The sequence below is a fragment of the Pristiophorus japonicus genome, chromosome 8 (genome assembly GCF_044704955.1).
Source record: "Pristiophorus japonicus isolate sPriJap1 chromosome 8, sPriJap1.hap1, whole genome shotgun sequence".
NCBI lineage: Eukaryota > Metazoa > Chordata > Chondrichthyes > Pristiophoridae > Pristiophorus > Pristiophorus japonicus.
In genome coordinates, this window is record NC_091984.1 from 59,366,201 (window position 1) to 59,388,246 (window position 22,046).

At 42.5% G+C, this 22,046-nt stretch overlaps 1 protein-coding gene and 1 long non-coding RNA gene across 4 annotated transcripts in view; one reads left to right on the forward strand and one right to left on the reverse strand.

Moving 5' to 3' along the window:
- pik3r3b (phosphoinositide-3-kinase, regulatory subunit 3b (gamma)) overlaps positions 1-22,046 on the reverse strand; it is a 743,508-nt gene that overhangs the window by 293,903 nt on the left and 427,559 nt on the right. Inside the window, exons 6-7 of the mRNA XM_070886838.1 lie at positions 17,779-17,980; positions 12,515-12,600 (exon numbers count right to left, since the gene is read on the reverse strand). Of these exons, the coding sequence (XP_070742939.1) occupies positions 12,515-12,600; positions 17,779-17,980 (288 nt within the window). The remainder of the gene's footprint in view (positions 1-12,514; positions 12,601-17,778; positions 17,981-22,046) is intronic.
- The window catches only part of LOC139268539 (uncharacterized), a 137,292-nt gene that overhangs the window by 92,168 nt on the left and 23,078 nt on the right, over positions 1-22,046 (forward strand). The gene's annotated exons all lie outside the window — the stretch shown is intronic.

Genomic DNA, 22,046 nt, shown 5'->3' on the forward strand with positions numbered 1-22,046 from the left:
GAATGGGGAAAGTGCTTGCAACCTACTCAAGTGCCTTTTAGACCTAAAGAGCAATGAGGTGAAATCAAAGAAATTCTGTACGAAATATTAGCAGTGGCACAGCACCACTGTAACCTGCCCCAGAAAGGGTTGGGACATACCTTTGAGCCCACAGTTCCCCAAAATACTTCAGATGGGATGTTCAGTGAAGAGCTAGAATGAATAAGTAAGGTGTTTTTTACCTCCCATCTATCCCCCATGTATGAAAGGGAATAAATTACAGGCTGAATCATCCTTGGTGTTTAAGGTGAGCCAGATATATCTGGAATAGTATTATGGCTCTTAGACAACTGATATAACCTGCTTTCTTCTGGTGCCAGACTACTGCCCTGATCAGGAGAGTCCTGTGCCTCCTCTGAGACACAGTGCTCTCCCTACCTCCAAATTAAAATTCCAGTATATTTTTTTTAAAAACAAGTAATAAACAGAAAGGATGCTAAGGTTTATCTTAATTATTTGAAACTATTGGGAAAAGGAATATTAAATGTGAAGCTCTGTCCCTTATCTCGTCCCTCCCCCACCCCGCATGAAATGTCTATTTTTTGGGTGAATTCTTGTGTCAGAATGGAACACTTTTCTACTTTTGGGATCTAGTATTACCATCAAACATTGCAGGAAAGTGCAACACAGGCAAGATACAGAGTAGAGCTGCGTCTACTTTGCCCCAACAGTGTACCTTATTCCAGCTTCAGAACAATACTGCTGTTCTAACATTTCCAATCCTTACAAGATAGTATTGATATGGCTTCCTTTGAGTGAAATCCTAATTTTGTGCCCAATTGATGCGGAGTTAGAGGCAGTTTATGCTGTCGCCTTGCATGCATCAGGGTGAGGGTGGTGACGGCTCTAAATCATAGGAGCTCTTCTTCCTTTCTTTACAGCCAGCACAGTATGCTAACTCAAGGCACTATCCAATCCATCTCACTTCTTCTTCAATGAGTCAGCAGATTTCTTCTTACTGAGATGTACTTTCTGAGCTGCTCATTTCTTACTATATTTATGTTGCAGAACTGCTTCCTCAAGCAGTTTTGTGATTCTAGTTGTCGCTCCCATTGCTGTAGAATTTACATTGAGGAGCAGTTTTTACAGCAGCAAGATGCACTTTAAACAAACTTGTGTATGTTGAATTATTTCTTCTTGGAGCCTAATACTGTTCTCAAAAGCTATAGGAGGTCCGAATAGACCAGCAACAGCAATAATGGCCTGAAATTTGCGGTCAGCTGCTGGCCCTAAAATAAGCTTCCCACAAAAATCTCGCCTTCTCTGTGTTTCTGGCATTCAGTTGAGATCAGTGTAAGTTAATGGGGAATCCCTCACACGAGCTGCTGTGATATCAATAAGCTGTCTAAGCAGCCAATCACAATGCAGAATTCTCACAGACCGGAAACCAGGAAGTGAGTAAGCTCCTTTTATTCTAACTTTTTTAAATGTTATAGAGAGCAAAACAAAGATTGTGGCTCTTTTACGTGGAAAAGGTAAACCTGAAATAAAGATGAACAAAATTTTAAAATACAATTTTTTTTAATTTTCGTAAAAATTTTAATTTTTTTTGAATGGATAAATTTGACACTCCACAAAATTAAAATTAGTTTTTCAGGGCCATAACCTTTGTTTAGCAGTCTAAAAGCTGTTAAAACCCCAGTTACAACTTATCCAAAAGGGTCTAACTTTTAACGGGGTATTTGACAGTGACATTACCGCAGAAATATTTTTGTTAGTTTCACTGATTACACCGGTGTGGGGAGGGGGAAGGGGGTACATGCAGGCAGTGTTGGAGCAGTGAATGACAGACTACAACTTCAGGATTTCCACGTTAGGATGCACATGCGCTAAATCCTGAAGTTGCGGTCAGTTTCAAAGGGGTAGTTACAGTGAACACTGTGCATTCGCTGTTATTGCCCACTGCAAATTCTGGGCTAATACTTTGGTAGTCTGTGTAGGCCTGGTGTGAGTGCTTTAATTACTTAGCCCACCGCTAACCATACAAAATAGTCTTCTCCAATTGCTCAGCACACCACATTTTTGCTGGCCGAAGCACCATCACCATTATACTCCTTCTGGTGGTCTGTGCTACCGCCATAACCAGCACCCCATAGGGTTGACACTGACTTTGGAGGTGCTGTTAGTGACATACTAGCAACATCATTGCACTATCGTATAGATGGGGCAGCTTCATCTTGATAAGGTTAATGCTCCAGATAACAGTATAAATGCTTTTTTTTTCCTGTTATTATTTCACTTTTTGTGGGAGTGGATGGAGCACACAAACTCTTGTTCACATAGGTTTCCCAAATGGATTCAAAAGGAAAGCATTTTCAATGCCGATTAAAGATAATGCCCAGAAAGTAGGCAGTTTGAATTTTTCTTCCAATTAACTGTCTCTTGAAGGTTCTAGTTCCTGCTTCACAGATCCAATGGTGCCAGTTCCAACAGCCACCCAGTATCTCACGCAAGTGACCATGTTTGGGCCTAGACAGTAAATGCCAGCAAGCATCACAGTCGAGTCTGACCCTATTCTCACCCAATGACTGGAATTTTGCCGGCGCTCAGAGGAAAGGATTGGTGGTAGGTCAGCTGTTAAATTTAAAATGACTGACAGCGGGTCGGGGAGGTAATTTAGGTCATGATGACCTTGTTAAGAGCCTATTAAACAGAATTTTGAGCTGAACTTACCATTATTGTACCAGGTTTTCCACGAGGTTCCCGCTGCTCGAGGATCACGTCAGGTAAGGAGGTCAGGAGTTGTGTAACCATGAATTCATTTCTTTATTTGACAGCTGCAATTGTGCTATAAAGCTGCCATCTCACAGCTGTTCACTTTCCAAGATCAAATGCTCTTGCTTACTGCATTTGAAAGACACATTGACTATGCAAGTCTTTGAAGCAAGCTCTCTATCCAGTGTCACTTCATTGGAACAACCTCTCTCACCACTGACAGATCGCTTCTGTCATCTCAAGTTCACCTGCCATTTATTACATTAGCATCGGTGCCCTTGAAACTATTTCACCTTGGTCCTCAGAATCTCACCACGATCAGCCCCAACACCAGCAGCACCAGGCACACCAACAGCACCAACAACAACACCAACCTTCTCCGCAATCACCTGGTGCTGCACAGGACACAGGGCATCAGCATCCGACCACATTGCTGCCCGGGAGGACAGGGATGGCCTCACCATGGCTACATTTACTTCACTTGACGTTGTGCACCGTCCAGGCTGCCACATGATGCGCAAGGTTGGTACCACCCCACACCAACACCATAAAGCATCTCTACAATGCCTAAGCCTTTCCTTTCACACTCATCACTATTGCATGGGGTACCGTTATGTCTCACCATTCACTGCAATTCACTAAGTCACGTGCAATAAAGTAAGTTTATTTTTAGCCAGGTAAAACATGTAAATTTATTTTTCAAAAAATTAAATTTTTGTTTTAAATATTTAATTAAATGCCATTTTAATTAATTTTAAATATGTAATTTTTTTAAAATGTATTTTCAGTGGGATATTTTTTGTATGTATTGTATTTTATGTATTTTTGGGGGTATTCACATTCATGCTTATGGGGATTCTGTGCAAATGGAATCTCCATAAGCATGAACGGAGTTTCCTTTCTTTCATTCATTGGACTGGCCCACGTGATCACAGGGGCACTTGCAAACCGCATGCGTCCCCGAGATATGTGGGCTTCTACCAGCGGGCATCCAGAGAGGCCCAAGCCCGCGAATCTCTGTACCTCCAGGACCAGGAGGTCCGCGGGTATTTTATGTGCGGATCAGAGGCATTTCCCCACGGGAAGCCTCCGACCGCAAATTCAGGGCCAATTTTGATATGTTTTGAAGTAGTTGTTTGCTCTGTGTTACTTCAGTACCCAATGGCTTAATGTGGTACTGAGCTGTATTGTTCCGCATTTCCCAGGTTAGATCTTTGGTTTTTGCTGAGTTAGTTTATCTCAGCTGGAGAAGTGCTGATAATGCAGCCTCCTGGCTCGGCGTCAGTTTTTGTCTGATTATATTACTGTGGAGTGCTTTGGGACGAGTTCCTACATTAAACTGGAGCCTGGTCTAATGTCCTTGTGGTTCAGGTGGGCATTAAAGATCACATGGTACGATTCGAAGAAGCACAGAGAGTTCTCACAGTATCTTGGCTAGCATTCCTCCCTCACCCAACACCACTACAAACAGATTAATTGTTCATTCATTTCATTGCTGTTTCTGGAACCTTGCTGTGTAGAAAATGGTTACCCTACATAACAGTAGTCACTACAGTACAAAATTATTTGTGAAATGCTTGGAGATATTTCTGAGTGGTGCTATATTGAGGCCTAGAAATTGGCATCCTTAGCACCTCCCATTCTAACCGAGCGCTAAGCACTTAGCGGCCAGGAACAGCGAGAAAATCGACTCCTGCCATATTCAGCGGGAGGTTTGAGGCGGCAGTGCGGCGTTGCGCCCAATCTCCTTCACCTGGAGATCGTGACGTCATCGCCGTGCGCATCGCCCCAGACCCAAACTTCGGTTCCACTCCCTGCAGCATCGCCGGGCAAAAACATCGGCAGCTGCAGGAGGTGTTCATCGGGAGGCTGGGCGCTTCGGGGCGATGCTTAAAGGTGAGATGCCGAGGTAAGTAAGAAAACATTTTTATAGCTCTTTAATTTTTTCAGATCTTCTTTCCCGCGATCGATCAGCCCGGCACTCTGCTGCAGTGCATCGGGCCAGATCACGGCTGCCGTCGGGGAGAAGCTAAGTTTTTATTTCACAGAGTCTGCAGTAATGGCCCTTCCCTTTATGAGAGGGGAGGGGCCTTCCAATGCTTCCAGCTTGATTTAGTGCCCCACTTCCTTCTGCAACGCAAACGCCAAATTTTTTAAGTTAGAAAACATTAGCGCCTGGTGTTAATTTACCCAACTTTTAAAAGTCAGCGCCCAAACAGGGTGCCCCGCATTTCTCAAATTCTTTTCTTCCGTTCTTTCTTCAAATAAATGTGTATCTACCAAATACAATAACATGCAACTCTCATAAGTAGGTTGTGTGAAGATGTTAGTGCCTACAAAAAACACTATTTGATATTAGTTGACTCATTTAAACCACATTCAGCTACTTGCAAAAGCAGTCCTAGTTATACATTTTGGCGCTTCTGATTCCAGAATGGCCTCGAAGGTCTATCTCTGTCTCTTAATAAATAGCGTTCTTTTGCACAATCATGGTCAGCACCCATCGAAACTTGTTAATCGAAATGGGCTCAGGCTGTGCTTTGAGAGAGTCATATTGTGCGACCATTAGAGTTCTGTTACACTGTTACTAGTCATAAAGCAATGTGGTTAGAGGCCTGAGCACAGGGCAAGTGTCCATCCTTTCAGTTAGGAAATGATTTGTGGTATGGGGGTTGAAAAGAAGGAATAATCTAAAGAAAGGGAGGAAAAATAATAAACTGGGAGTGGGGTCGAAATGCCAGACTTTACAAGAATTGCGTATGTAGGAGTCAATATGCACCGGTTTGAATTTTAATGCTTTTAACATTTAGCCTTAAGGCTATAAAAGCACTGAAAGCTGAATTAACTGAATGAGTTCATCCGAAAGGTTTTTTGTTGAAATCAGATAAATTAACATTAAAATAAAGCTTAAACTTTCTCAGCAGTAAAGATAAGCAACAAATCTAAGGAGGCCCCTAATTGTTCAGACTCGGTCTTGGCTTCATGCTAGTTTTGAGTCCACAGGGACGATTAATGTCTAGCCTCTCACGCTTGTATTTGTCATCCAATACACCAATGACATGTCTTGGTCCCCAGACATTTGCAAATGATGTTGGATCAGATAAAAGGCCTTTTGGTAAACTTGCCCAAAACCAAGGGCAGTTCAACCCTTAAGATACATTTTTCCAAAATCTCCTCACCTGAGCTGTGCAGAAAACGGGTAAAGATTCAATTTCCTCCAGTTATTTCGGAGCTGAGCCTCATAAATCACATCCGGCATCTCCAGTGTCATTCCAAATTGCAACTGACACTGGATAGGGGCTGACTGGCTGCCTAGGCTTACCCACACTCTGTAGCAAATGCATTAATGACCCTGCCTGGTTTGAGCTATGAGCTGGATTTCCAATCTTTTAGACATGACACTGTGGAGAGTCAAACTGTCAAATTGCAGGCATTTATGCCTACAATTACCATTGCTAACGAGAGCGAGCTTGTTGAAAATCCAACTGTGAACGGCTTTTTAGCCGAGATCTGTCTGTTTCGCAATATAAGATGCTCACGGCAATTGGGGGGGGGGGGGGGGGGGGAAGAGTAATCAAGAAAGTGTTAGAAACAGAATATTAATATAATAAATTAAGAATGCCTAATCTGCGTGAAGCATTTGACAATATCTTAGTGTGAGTTGGAAGACTCAGTGCAATATTGTTTTTTGACAATGCAAACAAAAGATCCAAGTGTTTTTTGTGAATCCTTCAGCTTCCTCTGCACACACTTCTTCAATTAATACTTCAAACTTTTGCAGTTTCTTCCAGAAATATCTTCTATTGTACAATATCTGCAAAGATGGTGATTGTCGATAATACTGAATATTCTATGTTCAATTTGAAGAAATGAATTTTTCAGTTGATCAGACTTAATTGAAAAATGTAACCTTATTCGGCAAATATGCTGCCTTGGTTCACAAAAGAAATACTTGTTTAGACATCTTTTCAAAAATCTTATCAATCATGATGGAGCAAAATAATTTTTTGTTTGAACTATGCAGTATATATAAAGGCAGTAATTTCATCGAAGGATTCTAATATACACTGCAGCAGTTTACGACTGTTATTTGAATATTGTTTTCCTGTGGAAATGTTCAGTGTTTCGGACCTCACTTTTTACCAAAGCAGATGTTGACAGCTGCTGCACCCTGTACAGTGATGCAGGGCAGTGTGAAAGATTAACAATCCTGAAGTAATTGTTACAAATTTCAACAGTTAACTAGTAGAAAATAATACTAATGTACACAACATTATTAAAAAAATAGCAAATACCTGGGAGCAGTCAAGATCAATCTCAGGGTTTGGAAAACATTCACCAACAAACTAATTTTTTCTGACATGGTTCATCGTGCTATCTGAACAGCCAAGACTGAATTACAGGATTGAAATTAGTTCCCTATTAAGTATTAGTCATAAGGTAAAAGGATTAGTTTCACATCTCTATGAAAGCTAAGATTTAATGTTGTGGTTCAAATCATAGAAGCAATGGAAACAAGAATGTTATTTTTGTGGGTAGGCTGCATTGTTGCATATCTATATTGAATGGTGGCACGCTAGTTCCATAATTCTTTTCTTTTGCCTTCATGGCACAAGCAACACTCTGGGGAGCTGCTGAGCCAAGATCTGGAATCTTTCTGAATGTAGGGAGAGAAAATCATCCGTGGTCCGCTTTCAAGCATATCCCGACACCTGGGTCTGAATGCCACTGGTAATAGGTCACTTGCTCACTCTCTTAATCATATTCCATGTGCCCAGGAGATTATGGGGGGGGGGGGGGGGGAGGGGCGAGGGGCGGGGGCTGGTGAAAAAGAATATCAGAGGATTCTCTTTAGATTTTTTTCCCTTTGCTAAAGGTTTAGACTCCTTGTTGCGGTGTGGTACCTTGGGTACCAATCACCCTCTGATACTTTACCCAGGTGACCGTTCACGATGTGAGCCTTGACGGTGAGTGTCAGACTATTTAACTGTGGGGAGCTCAACAACCGGGAGTGATCCTATTCTCACCTGACATCTACACGTGCACACTTTACAGCAGGGTAGTCAGGCGGAGCAGGAACCCAAGCCACTATTCCTCAGTCTTAACCAGGGGCACCGAAGCAACCAAATTCTGCTCCATCTGAGATCAGCTGACTAACCGAGGCTCAACCCTGGAACTTGCCTAGACTGCATGGCTCAGCTACCCACTCAGTAAACTCGCTGAGCCATTGGCGAAAGACTTCAAAAGAAATCAGCAGGTCTGGTTTGAATGTTCGCAATACATGAAGCAGCGTTCAATTTCACTGATGGTATTGAACATTTTTCAGAAGAACAACTGCACGCAAAGCGTGGGCTTCTTTTCTGTAGACATCAGCAACAGCTACTGACCCTTCTTTGTAAGGCCTCCAGGAAAATACAGCAGCCTGTTTGTCATTTAATCATCCAAACTAGCACTTTGCTACATAATAACATAGAAACTCCTTTGTGTTTTTTTTAAGTTCTCTTTGTCACACAGTACAACAGTTGGAGTCAAAAATAATCTGTTTGTCATGCAATAAAGTCCAGATGGTTGCTTAACTGCATATTAGCAACAATCATGGAACTGTATCATAGGTCAAAAAGTTCCTTAGTCATTCCGCAAAACACAACAAAAACAGAGTACAGCAGAAAGGAGCTAGCAGCGGAATTCAGAAAATGTATTCCTCCAGAGAAAAGATTATGGGGAGCACCAAATAAGAGTTTTAAATGGCTGGAAACAATTGTGAAATCTATAGTAAACCTGAGGTTTCACTGAACTCCAGCCATTGGCAACCTTTTATTTGTATGTTAACCAAGGGTACCTTGAATACTGCTGTATCCTGGATGGCTACTAGTGTCTGTGAAAGTAGCTGGGAGCCACCATTTTGTAGGGGGAATGCTATGGAAGGCCAGTGAAATTCAAAGGGAAGTGTAAATAACATTTCCTCTCCTGGCGCAAACTTGTCCAGCACAATGCTATTTCAACAATGGGAGTGGCCACCAAATAACAGTCATGTGATCGACTCAATGGTCTTTTGTGCAAGCAGAAATCTATGAGAAAATCACATATGGCAACTGAAAAGAAACAACAGCTGTTCAAAGAGGGCAACCGGTGTACTACCTAAGCTATTATTTAACATTGGTTCTGTCCAGGAAAGTTATTGTAACTGTGTATCAAGTTAGTACTTAGCAAACAAATTAAGAAAGCTATGGGCGCTTCTTTTTTATAACAAAAAAATCATGAGCTGTGTTTTGCTCAGCTTCTGCACCTTTGGTAAATATATCATACAATTCTTGCTATGGTTATTTATAAGTGAAGTAAACGTATGAATGAGGCGCTTCAACATAAATGCTTACTTGTACTATGCTCCTGAGTATCCATCACTTTCTTCACCATGGCCAGTTTATAATTGTGGCTCAAATTCTGGCCAATCTTCGGATCACAGTTAACAGCATTAATCTACATGACATACTATGTAGATTAAACCCACATTAAAATGAAAACTAGTCAAAATAATTAGAAATTAAACATCAAAAACTGGAAGACATATAACTCTTGAAAATAATCAATTAAAGGTCATTAAAATGCTCTGTTGCTCAGTTCTCTGGTGCCGCCCTCGTGAGGTGCCACTCCTACCTGACCCAATTCATCTAGTGCATCTAAAGCTTCTCTTCCTACGCCCTACAGTCACCTCTAGTATCCCAAAGGATTTTCCGTGTCAACTATCTCTTCCCCATTTACATGCTGCTTCTCAGTGTCTTAATTGACAGGCATGGTTCAGCTTCCAATTGTATGCTAGCGACACCCATCTCTACTGCTCCACCACTTAACTCAACCCCATGTCCACCTCTGTACAATAATGCCTGTTTGACATGAAGTTATGGATGAATCAAAATTTCCTCCATGTAATTAGGAAGAGTAGCCATCTTAATGTGGACTGAAGCAGTATAGTATTTCGAACCTGTGTATATCAAGAAGTGTATGACCTCTACAACAGCTTGACTGCCCAGAGGCTGATGGGAGCAGTGCTGGGATTGGAGGGATTGGGGAGGGGGGCGGAGCTTACAAAGAGTCTTAGGGAACCACATCTCCTCAATCCCTGCGGGTGGGTGACCAAGAGAATTTTAACTGGCATGAGGCAGGCAAGTGTTCCAGATGACACTTCTGACCGTTGATCCTATGCAAATGATGTGCTTTCCTAATGACACTGCAAACTCCAACAAATATCAACATTGGAGGGCACTGGCACAATTGCTATCCATGGAATTTGGGGGCAATTCTATATAAGTGACCATGACTGACACTACCATATGTTTTGGCCTACTATCTATTAAAGTAATTTTTTTAACTTCTCCTAATCCTTCAAAGTGAAGTTACAATCCCTTTCTCCCTGTCTCTCTCTCTCTCTCTCTCTCAAACCTTGTGATTTTTAAAAATCTCACTCTCATGGCCATCTGTATATTTATCCAAGGATTAATTTGTAAACATTTTTCATTAGAGGTTTTTCAAGTTGTAGGCGTGATGCAATGTTTATTAAACTTACTAAGGAGGCATGTATAATGTCCTTGTATTTCATGCTCTTTTTTTGTTGGTTATTTTATATATTTTGTTGTGTTCAGCCCCAAAGACGACTCCAATAATCATACCCTGGTCCCAAAAAGCCAGTGTGCAACTTTATATCCCAATATCAGATAATGAGCCCAGGGCTCAAACAGAAACCTTTATTGATGTATTTGACTTATTGGTTATGTCATTGAGCCGTCTTGTGATCCGTCAAACTTTGGAAAGCTGTAGAATGAGCATACTATTAGACCAAGGCTTCGACTATATATTGCAGAACGGGTTTCTTAAATATAAAAGATCAGCAGTAGCAAAGACCCTCCAAAATGTGTGGGTTTGAGTCAATGAGAAGTTAAATTTTTTAAATTTCCTTCTCGACTCCAAAATGCCTCAAACCCGCCCACTTCTGGTTTCCCCATCCATAACTCTTCCCATCCCACTCTGAACACGCAGCCTCATACAGATCAGGGCCAATACAGCAGATTAAAATAGTTTACATAACATATCTAATACTCCCTGAACACAGAACGTAATAAACCAATATGATCCTTACCTAATACTCTTAAATAACACAAGATCTGAGTTATCAGCCCTTAATGATAACTTTACACGAGATTCCTTTTCTCTCATTAAGCCTCCCACCCTTCTCTTAATGGCCTTAGAATGACTAATGAACTGAAAGCAGTCTGTGAAGCACCTTTTTTACTTTGATCAGGATCAAAAGAAAGCAAAAATGTATTTCTTAACATCAAATAAAGCTACCAATCAACCATAAACTTAATAACATGAGAGTATCTACCGTTTCCATCTAATAAGTGTGTGACTAAAATTCATTTATCAGCTGACTACAAATTGCTTTAGTCTTAATGGACAATCTGCAGAACAAAGCCAGCAGCCAGCAGCTTTAGCAACTTAAATGATTTTTAAATTAAGAATTATGATATAAAAGCCAATGGGTGTCATCCAGTTTTGTCTCTGAGAATGGATACAATAGAGGAATAAGATACGTAGCTCTTAGCTGTGGCTTATTTCTTTAAGCAACCCTAGTTTTGCTCAGGTACTGGAACAAAAAGATGGAACAAAAATACACAATGGACAAAATATTCAATTTTCTCACAGTTTAGACACCATGCAAGTTATGCTTCATTCATTTCAGAAATACAATTTCATTCATGTTCCTACAAAGTACCTTATTTTCGACATAACACTTGTTTCATGCTCCCTCAATAATAGAGAAAACCTGCAAAACATTGTTTCTGGAACTGGTCCATTACAAATCTTTCATTTATGGATGGCTCCTAAAGAAATTCATTGTGAAAATTTACTACAGACACTTCTTGTACTTAAATAGTGCCTTTAACATAGACAAACATCCTAGTGTGCTTCACAGAAATGTAATCAGAAAAAAAATATAATAGACACTGACTCAAATCAGAATTGGAAGACTCAATTCTCTTGCTAAGAAAAGGGCCTATTTATTCATTCAGTTCGCCCTTTCTTCCTTTTCCTTTACTAAGAGTGCTGACACCTGCTAGGGTATGGTTTCATGGGCACCCACTGCACCCCACTCAGTTCAAGTAACTCAGTACAGACCACGGGTCGAACTTGAGATCTTCTGATCTGTATGAGTTAGTGCCATATCAAACTAGCCATTGGGAGAATCAATGTGGTTATATATTCGTCTTATTCTTTACCTGGGTCCAGGTCAATCATATAAGAAGTGTTGATATAGATTAGGTGAGTTAAAGGGGCACTATTTTCACACTTAAGTGTTTAAAGACAAATCAGAAACATCCAAATTTGATGCAATGGTGTAAATGTTACGTGTGTCAAAACACATTTGAATGCCACTTATGTGACAAAATGTTATAATTTCCAAACAAAAAATAAATTGCTGAGCACATTCTCATATCTCTTAAATAGGTTGAAATGCCACATTTACATGTACTATCTCACAAAAATCCTCAGTGACTCGTGCAGACTCCCTGAAATCTAAAAAAAGGTTCATATATTGAAGAGTTTCTGTATCTAAATGGAATCAGTACAAAGGCCAACAAAGAGTCTATTGTAACTATCTGCTATTTAAGACATAGACAGAAATACCTCAAAGCACTGGATTACAAAAAAAAAAGAACCTGCCAATGAAATTTCATAATACAGAAGAAGAATATTGGCTTCCTACCTGGTGCAGCTTGCATTTCAGCCAAGCCTCCAGTCATGATAAGTGCCTCAATGATCTTGATGTGGAGTTCTGGATTCACATCAGCACTGGAAGCAAATATAACCAGCATTTAACATTTCTGTATACATTCACCCTGGTAGAATGTCTGGGTTTAAACACAATTTACAAGATTTGGCCTGATATTGGCATTCTGAAAATTCTTGCCACTGACTTCAATTTACCAAACAGTGAAGTGTTTAATAAATAGCGATCAAGAGCTGGATGTGGAAATGCTGAAAGTCACGGATAGAAATTCAAATAAACCCATTCTTCCCACAGCTTCCCCTGCTTTTTCAGATCTGCTGACAAAAGCTTATAATCTCATGCCAGCTCCGAACTGTGCAGCAAGTATGTTTCATTAATCTATGCTGTGCTCTGTGGTGTGCCATGCCGACACTGAATTCCGTTGAAGGCTGCATGGAGGTAGTCAGCACTGGAATGTAAAACATTTACTCACCACCTCCTTTACTGCAGCAAGTTTAACTCCTATTAAAAGTGAAACAGAAGTGATTAGAAATGGAAATGTACCAGGTGTAACTTTGGTTAACTCCTCACCAGTTCCCTCCCGCCCCCACAAGTCTTACATACTACAGGCTTCAAAAAGCTAACCTCTGCAGCACCAAGTTGCTATGTCTTGATTTAACTTGTATTCTCTCTTACTCTTCCCACATTTCTCACATTACAACAGTGACTACACTCCAAAAGTACTTTATTGGCTGTAAAGCGCTTTGGGAAGTCTGGTGGTTGTGAAAGGTGCTATATAAATGCAAGTCTTTCTTTCTCTTTTCAAACTTCATGATATTCTGCACTCTGGGTACTGGCCTTTCACCCTGGTTTTTCAATTAAAGCACACATATCCAACTGTAGAACCTTGTTTATGGCTTACAAAACTTGCCAATGGCCTGGAACATAACAGCAATACAACATTTTGCACAACTGATGCAGAGAGATGTTTTGTTAGATAAACTAACATTTTTACACTTCTGTAAGATTCAATGAAATATCTCATGCCCTGACTGGAGCGATATTTTTTGCCCACTGGAAAAAAATGTCAATGCCAGATAGGATCGCTGCAGCTTATGCTGTCATTACCCTGCCCCTCAGCAATAAGGCAGAAGTCAACCCACAGGCTGGCCTCTTTTGGACAGATATGTGGTCAGTTAGAGTACAGCATGGTCCCATTACCATTGTCGCACAACCAGAAGCATCCATAGATAGATACTGTGCACAATCTCCTGTTTTATCTCTAAATTGTAAGGTAAGGAATACTGCACACAACCTGGATTTGAACCTGGGACCTTTTAGCTCAGAGTACAGCACTCAAAACTGATCTACCCAGTGTTCACAACCATGAGCTATCTCAAACAATTAATAAAAAACTACTTAGGATTGCTTATAGTGCAGATTGTTCGCTATTTACCTTGCTTCACAGTTCCAAACAAAATAATCCTCCAAAAATACAAACATATGGAGACCCATTCACAAAACTAATTTCAAAACAGCAATATTCAGGAAATCTGTGTACAGAATGTTGCATTATCAATTCATGTCCTTGTCACTCTGCGATACATGATAAATATCGAATCATTTTCCGACCTAACATGTGTATAGATCACAACCACTGATATATCATCACGTTTATTTGCAGCTCCATCATTGACACACAACACCCATAAAGTGCCTTCCCTGGAACTTTCCCCTTACTATAGCATTTTTGTGCAGCTCCGAAAGACAGTGTTATAGTGAGAATTTACTATACCTCACATTACCAAGAAAACACCATGGACGAATGAATGTGAATCAGGACATCAAGGAAATGTTGGCACATTGTGTGCGGTTTGAACCTAGTGAAAAATCCTCAGTAACCAAATGTAATTAGAATGTGCAATCTCATAAAACATCGCGTGACCAACACCTTGTTCTGTTGCCTGGATGTGGCCATATCAGTCAGCATGCATCTAATCCATTACACAATCGATCAGCATTTTCCAGACCTTTCCCAACATTTCCCTGACATCTGACTATGAGTGTAAATGTGCCAATGTCAGGTACTGTTACTGAGATTCATTATTTTAAATTCAGTATAATTAAAACCACGTTACTTTGGTGGGTTGAGTCAATAAAATATAACTAAAGGATTCTGAAACGTACACTGTGTTTCTTTTTGAATTTTTATATATTGCTAGATGACAGAAAGTTTTCCCACTCTTTGAATTTGGAGTGCTATAACAGTCTACTGTCCCCACTCATGATGAGTGCTCCTAAAGTTCCAAAGTGCAAACAAAGGAATAGACAATTGAGAGCCACATATCTTTGTGACATTCACGATGCTATGACATTTCATATCAATATTTTATCAAGTGTGGAGATTTCCTTGTGCACTATATGTAGTGAAATCATAAAAGCATTTACGAGAAAACTATGTTCATAATTTCACCACAGCTCCAGACAGATGAGAGCTTTACTGAGTATGGAGTTCTGTTAATTCAGCCTTCTCACACTCTATGGCTCAGCCCTGATATCAACCTCTTTACTGTTCTTTGTGTTTTATTTTTGTTAGCCTAACTAGTATATATAGAGCACTATTGAATAATAGGTCTTCAACACTTGTGAAATAAACACAGCAACTTACTGTTAACAATATAATGTCCATTATTTATAATGTCAATAATAGTTAAACACATACCCAATGCAAGCACAATTATGAACGAATGTACCAAAGCAAATCCCACGCATTGCCATTTTATAGAGTTCTAATGCCAAGTATGCCAAAATCAAAGAGCAAGTTATTATTTAAATGGAGAAAGATTGCAAAGTGCAAGCACAATTATGATCCAATGTACCAAAGCAAATCCCACACATTGCCATTTTATAGAGTTCTAATGCCAAGTATGCCAAAATCAAAGAGCAAGTTATTATTTAAATGGAGAAAGATTGCAAAGTGCAAGCACAATTATGATCCAATGTACCAAAGCAAATCCCACGCATTGCCATTTTATAGAGTTCTAATGCCAAGTATGCCAAAATTAAAGAGCAAGTTATTATTTAAATGGAGCAAGATTGCAAAGTGCCGCAGTACAGTGGGACCTGGGGGGCCCTTTGGGAATGAAACACAAAAGAATAGTATGCAGGTACAGCAAGTGATCAGGAAGGCCAATGGTATCTTGGCCTTTATTGCGAAAGAGATGGAGTATAAAAGCAGGGCAGTCTTGCTACAGCTATATAAGGTATTGGTGCGGCCACACCTGGAATACTGTGTGCAGTTTTGGTTTGGGCCTCTACTCATTGGAATTCAGAAGAATGAGAGGTGATCTTATCGAAACGTATAAGATTATGAGGAGGCTTGACAAGGTAGATGCAGAGAGGATGTTTCCACTGATGGCGGAGACTAGAACTAGAGGGCATAATCTTAGAATAAGGGGCTGTCCATTTAAAACAGAGATGAGGAGAAATTTCTTCTCTCAGAGGGTTGTAAATCTGTGGAATTTGCTGCCTCAGAGAGCTGTGGAAGCTGGGACATTGAATAAATTTAAGACAGAAATAGACAGTTTCTTAAACGATAAGGGGATAAGGGGAGCGGTCGGGGAAGTGGAGCTGAGTCCATGATCAGATCAGCCATGATCTTATTAAATGGCGGAGCAGGCTCGAGGGACCATATGGCCTACTCCTGCTCCTATTTCTTATGTTCTTATGCTCTTATGACACTTAAATAAAAAACCATGATCCAAACATGAATGCATTCTACACTTGGTGGAGCATGCCAACACAGTCAACTCACTGATAAGATTCTCTGAGAGACAACAGCACACTCTATGAGTCTCATCATTTTTGGATTAAACTGAAGTTTTCCTTAAGTTTTTTTTGTTTGGAAAGTCGAGTGAATTGATGTGTAATTGGGCTCTTGTACACAGATTGACACATTGGGCCAGAAATTCCGCACCTTAGCACCAGCTGTTAAGGCTTGTTTTGTAGAAAAAATGGTCCCCGCCTCACTTCCGGCGCGGGCCACTCCGGACGCCATATAGGTGAGGTAAAAGAAAAAGGTGTTGTTTACCTTCATCTGAAGCAGGCGCAAGGTTATTAACATATTCAAATAAGGAGCCTAACGCCTGCTTCTGCTACCACTTACAAATTTGGCATGCATCAGCACTGGTCAGTCTTCGGGGAAACAAACGCTAAACAGCATCGAATTCAAAAAAGGAAAGTATTTACCATTACAATCCCCACCCTCACTCTCAACTCCAACCTCCAGGCCCCTCCAAGCTCCCCCCGATCATGGCTCCAACCTCCAGGCACCCCTCCCCCCACCCTATCCTGGCCCCTACCTCCCCCAATGCTGGCCCCGACCTCTCCAGATGCGGGTTGGTAGTGTATCACGATGCCCCCACCCGTTTCCAGGTCGTATCTAATTTCTAGCCCATTGGCTTGTTTTTATATGGGGGGAGAGGTGATTTTCATCTGCCTACCACCCCGCTTTTCAGCATGAAGAGCGGTAGGCAAACATAAATTTTGTTTAATAGTTACCATTTACTTGCCACCCAAAACCCGTCTGATTCGACTTTTGCCCAGTGGAACTGAGTCTTCTGCAGCCAAACCAACAATCATTAAAAGGTACCGCTGCAGGTTGCTTAGAAAGCCCCTAAAAAAACACTGCCTCACTGATTTCTGAGGGATTGAGGACGCTTTTCCTATTTCCCCCTCCGTTTAAAGATTTATTTCCAACTCTTTTCCTGCCCCCTCCCATTGCCCATCAACGCTCATTCTAATTAAAGAAAGGCCCAGCCATGAAAATAATGCAGGCCTCTTGCTGGTTCCATTGGGCAGATGATGTCATCGTTACACCCACTACCCCGCCCCAATGTGCACCCAGAACAGAAATTGGCTCTGTGGAATTTATAGAAAGCATGATGTAAACATGATCCTGCTCAAAAGCCAAAATCAACAAAGAGAAGGAAGATCAGATGGGGTGTAGTGATCTCCACCCCTGAATTCCCAAAATGCTCTTCCATTGCACAAAGCTCTCTGCAAGGAATGCCAGATCATAAAATCTATCCCAACATTTCTTGATAAATTTGTTCCATGTTTATAAGGAATCAAGACCTGCAGCAAAAAGCTACCCTTGGGATACCTTATAGAAATACTTCTGCAGTCCTCCCTAATTTTCCATTAAAAAAGGCCTTGCAAGTTACTTATTTTGCAATTTATTTATTTCCAAAGTTATTTACCTTGATAGTAAATGCCTGAAGAAGACATCACTGAAGATTTCGCCCAGAAGTCTTGGGGTGAGATAGTTCACGCCGTCACTCTGACTCACTTTACAGAAGTGCTTCACTAGATACCGTAGAATAAGGCAGTGTGGCTGAGGCATGCTGGGAGATTCCACAATTCTTCTGATTTGTTGGACGCACTCATCAAGGTTCTGGATTTCTAAATAAAATAGATTAGATGATGTTAGGGCCTACTTTCAATATTGTCAAATAAAAGAGCTTCATGATTGCATATTGTGTGGCATACTTGTGCTCTAATATTCCATAACAGGTACCCCACAAAGTGAGTTCTAAATATTAGCAGTGCTTGGGGAAGATGCTGAACAAAAGGCCCAAGGGAGGAAGGAAATTAAAATCAGAAGGTGTGTCATACAGGTATTGGTATTGGCAAAGACCTTGGAGCAGAATTGTTTTCCACCCTCTTGATCGTGTTAAATGTTCGATGGCGAGGTAGGGAGCAGAGAAAACAACAGAACCATGGAATTTCCATTATCCGTGTTTCAATTATCATAATTTGTGCAGGACAAAGTCTTGAGTGAGATGTTGCACAATCCACTGACATCAATTAACTCCTTGCTGTCATATCTCACCTTCATTGCTCCATAAAGATTAAATTCAATATGTATTATTTGTATTGTAATTTTCTTCATTCCTGTGCCTATGATATTGGTGTTATGTTCAGAATAAATCCACAGGACTATATCGCAAACTCAAACTGTTGTGACCTTGGTCGCTTTATTTCAGACTCTAGAGTGAGGAAGCAGCATGGTGAGTCACCTTTTAAACCTGCTTGCCCCAGGGTGCACAGGTGACCCTTAGGTCTCCCACAGGTGTGCCCCCTGGTGGCAAGTCTTACATGTCGGTAAGGTCTACATACATAATATCACTCCCCCCCAAAGTCTTATTGTGCAAGTTATTTGCAAGTTGAGGCGATCTGGTGCCCCGGGCCCCCGGGTCGTTATGCTGGGTTGAAGTCTTGACATGGTGGGTTCGTCCTTGTGATTGACGGTGAAGTTGATCGTGTTGGTGGGTCGCTGGGGGCCAGGTCCTTACAATGTGGTTCCTGGTTATCTGTCATTCACAGTTTGGTCTCGTCCCACTGCTATACTCATTAGCCCGGTACATGGTTTCACAATCAAACACTCCGTTTTCATTACATACACTCCATTCCCCCCTTGGCTAATGCGGTGCTAGCGGCCTGACTGGAGCCCTGAACATGGTCTAAATTACTTATTCTGATGTCGCGTGGAGGGGCCGTGCACTTATGGTGCATCTCTGCTGATGGCAGAGCACAGATAGATAGATTTTTAACCAATAAGGGAATTAAGGGTTACGGGGAGCGGGCGGATAAATGGAGCTGAGTCCACGGGCGGATCAGCCATGATCTTGTTGAATGGCGGAGCAGGCTCGAGGGGCTAGATGGCCTACTCCTGTTCCTAATTCTTATGCTCTTATGTTCTTATGCATGCGGAAGGCTCGGTTTTGAGTGATTCAGTCTGGTTATTGTGTAACACCCAGAATAGCCAGGTCTGTAGGGAGTCTATTGTGGCACGCGCATGGTGCTAGTTTTACTGATTTGGGTGCTGACCCTGAGCTCTGGCAAGCCCAGGATGGCCGCAATGGCCTTGAGACTTTTCGGTAGTGGCGGGAGGCCTAGTAGTCCCCGTGGACATTGGGCCGTAGTATGAGGGCCCCGGACCACCGATTGCGTGTAGCCGCCCTCCCTTGCTTTGCAACGTTGGGATGGGTTTATCGTCTTTTTGGCGGATGGGTTGCCACATCCCATCTAGCAGTTCACCTTTGGCAGGCGGTAACATGGGATCCTGCCTAGTCCAGGTCCTAAGCTGGGAGGCCATTACGGTTGACCCCTCGCTTTCTAGCACTTCCACGACCCTGAGTGGGCCTGCAGGCTGCGCCGTTTCCACCCTGGGGGTGGGCAACGGTGGCCAACTGAGAGCATGGGTGCCGCTGTCTGTGCCTGGCCCGTGGCAGATCATGTTACAGTGTGCAGACAGTGTTGGACATTCTCGAAACAACGCATCAATAATGGTGCCTCTGCTCTCCGAAGCTTGTGGGATGAGCATCTTGTCTGACTCGAGCACATATTGGGACAATCTTTGATATGTCTCTTTAGTCCCGTGAATACAGGCTGCTGCTTTGTTTAACTTATTTGGTACATGTTCAATCGTTTGGGGCTCGCCCGCTACTTTTTCTTGCTGCACAACACTCCCGACCCCGTGCGGTAACATCTCACTTGCTACGAATACTTTGTTAGATACATATACAACTGGTTGAGGTTCGCCCGCTACTTTGGCTTGCTGTACAACACACCCGACCCATGTGATAACACATCACTTGTTACAAGTACTTTTTTAGATACATATACGACCTGTTGGTGTTCGCCCGCTACTTTGTCCTGTTGTAAGGTCCCCCCAATCCCATACAATGGTACATCATTGGCCACGAAAAACCGCTCGCACGGGTTACATGGTGCATACGATTTATTTGAGCATGGTGGGTTCCTGGCCTTCACCGTCCGCCCCTTTACCTTTGCCCCAAACCCAGTCATCTTCCTTGCTGGGCGACACATTTGTCCGTTCCGTTGCGACGACCTTCTGTGGTCTGGACGCTCTCTCATCCCGTGGTCTGGACGCTCTCTCATCCCGTGGTCTGGATGCTCTCTCATCCCGTGGTCTGGACACTCTCTCATCCCGTGGTCTGGATGCTCTCTCGTCTCATAGCCTGGATGGACTCTCACCCTGTGGTCTGGATGCACCTTCATCCTGTGGTCTGGACGCCTTTGCATACTGTGGTCTGGACGCCCTATCTTCCGTGTCCGTGATGCCGACTGCCGTAATCTTCCTCCCCAGGTATTTTACCTCTGGCTTTGGGAAGACGCATTCGGATCGTTTCGGCCAGTGTCCCACTCCGCATGGTCGACCTGGAGCCTCTTCAATCGTCGCGAAGGGGTCATCGGCTTCGGGTGGTGGATACCGTGCCTGTATCTCTGCTCGGTTGAACTTTACTTCCTCGTGGTCATGATGAACGGCCTGTGCCTTGGGGATCTGCACTTCGATGCCTGGTTCAGTTGGAAGAGGGGGTTTGCTCGGCCTTTGGGAGAGAGAGGACTCATTCACCGGAGAGGGTACACAGAAGTCTTCCCAGTTCCATCGAATCTTCCCCAGACAACTCCTGACAGGCAGCGTTTGCCCATCACCTGAAACAATCCACAGTGGTAATTCGTGCACTGCTCCCTCATGAATACTCTTATGTCCGCACTACCAATAACTGATATCAGTTCCTTGCTGTAGGTACGCAGCTTTACCTGAATTGGGATCAGCTCGGGTCGCTTGGCTTCTCGCTCCACAGCCTCTCGAAAGCCGTCTGGCTCATGACTGACTGACTCGCCCCCGTGTCTGATTCCATGGAGACGGGAGTGCCCTTAAGTTCAATTTTTAACATTATCGGAGGGCTTTTGGTGGTGAAGGTGTGTATCCCATAGACTTCCTTTTCATCTTCAGATTTAATTGCCTCTTCTACTCGTTCATCGTGATCCTCGCTGGATTGGTCGTCCTCTCCTGACTTTGCCACGTGGTGAGTCAGAGATCGTTTGCACATTCGCTGGAGGTGCCCCATTGTTCCACAGCCCTTGCACACATAGGGCTTGAATCAACATTGATGAGCTCTATGGCTGCCCCCGCAGCGCCAACATGGTGCTAATTGATACGCATTCATGCCCCACAGTGGACTCTTAGTCATTCTAGGCCTAGGTCTGGCCTCTGCACCCATGTGGGCCATGCTCTGTGCTGTTCTGCCTGCTGCAAACATTATTTTGTGCACGGTGCTCGCCGGTGAGCTTCGATTCTGTGAAGATATCTGTTTCGTGTTATCGCTCGTGGATGTGAAGGTTTGGGCTATCGTGATGTCCTTGCTCAGATCTAGAGATTCGGCAGACAGCAGTTTGCGAAGGATGACCTCGTGGTCAATTCCAAGCACAAAAAAGTCCCGCAACATTTCCCCAAGGATCCTGCAAAGTCGCACTGCCCCGCAGGGCGTCTTAGGTCGTCGACAAAACTCGCCAAGTTCTGGCCCTCGGAGCGACGGTGCATGTAAAAGCGGTATCTGGCCATCAGGATGCTCTCCTTTGGCTTGAGATGTTCCTTAGCCAGAGTACACAGCTCTGCATAAGATTTGTCCATTATTTTGATCGCTGCCAGCAAGTTCTT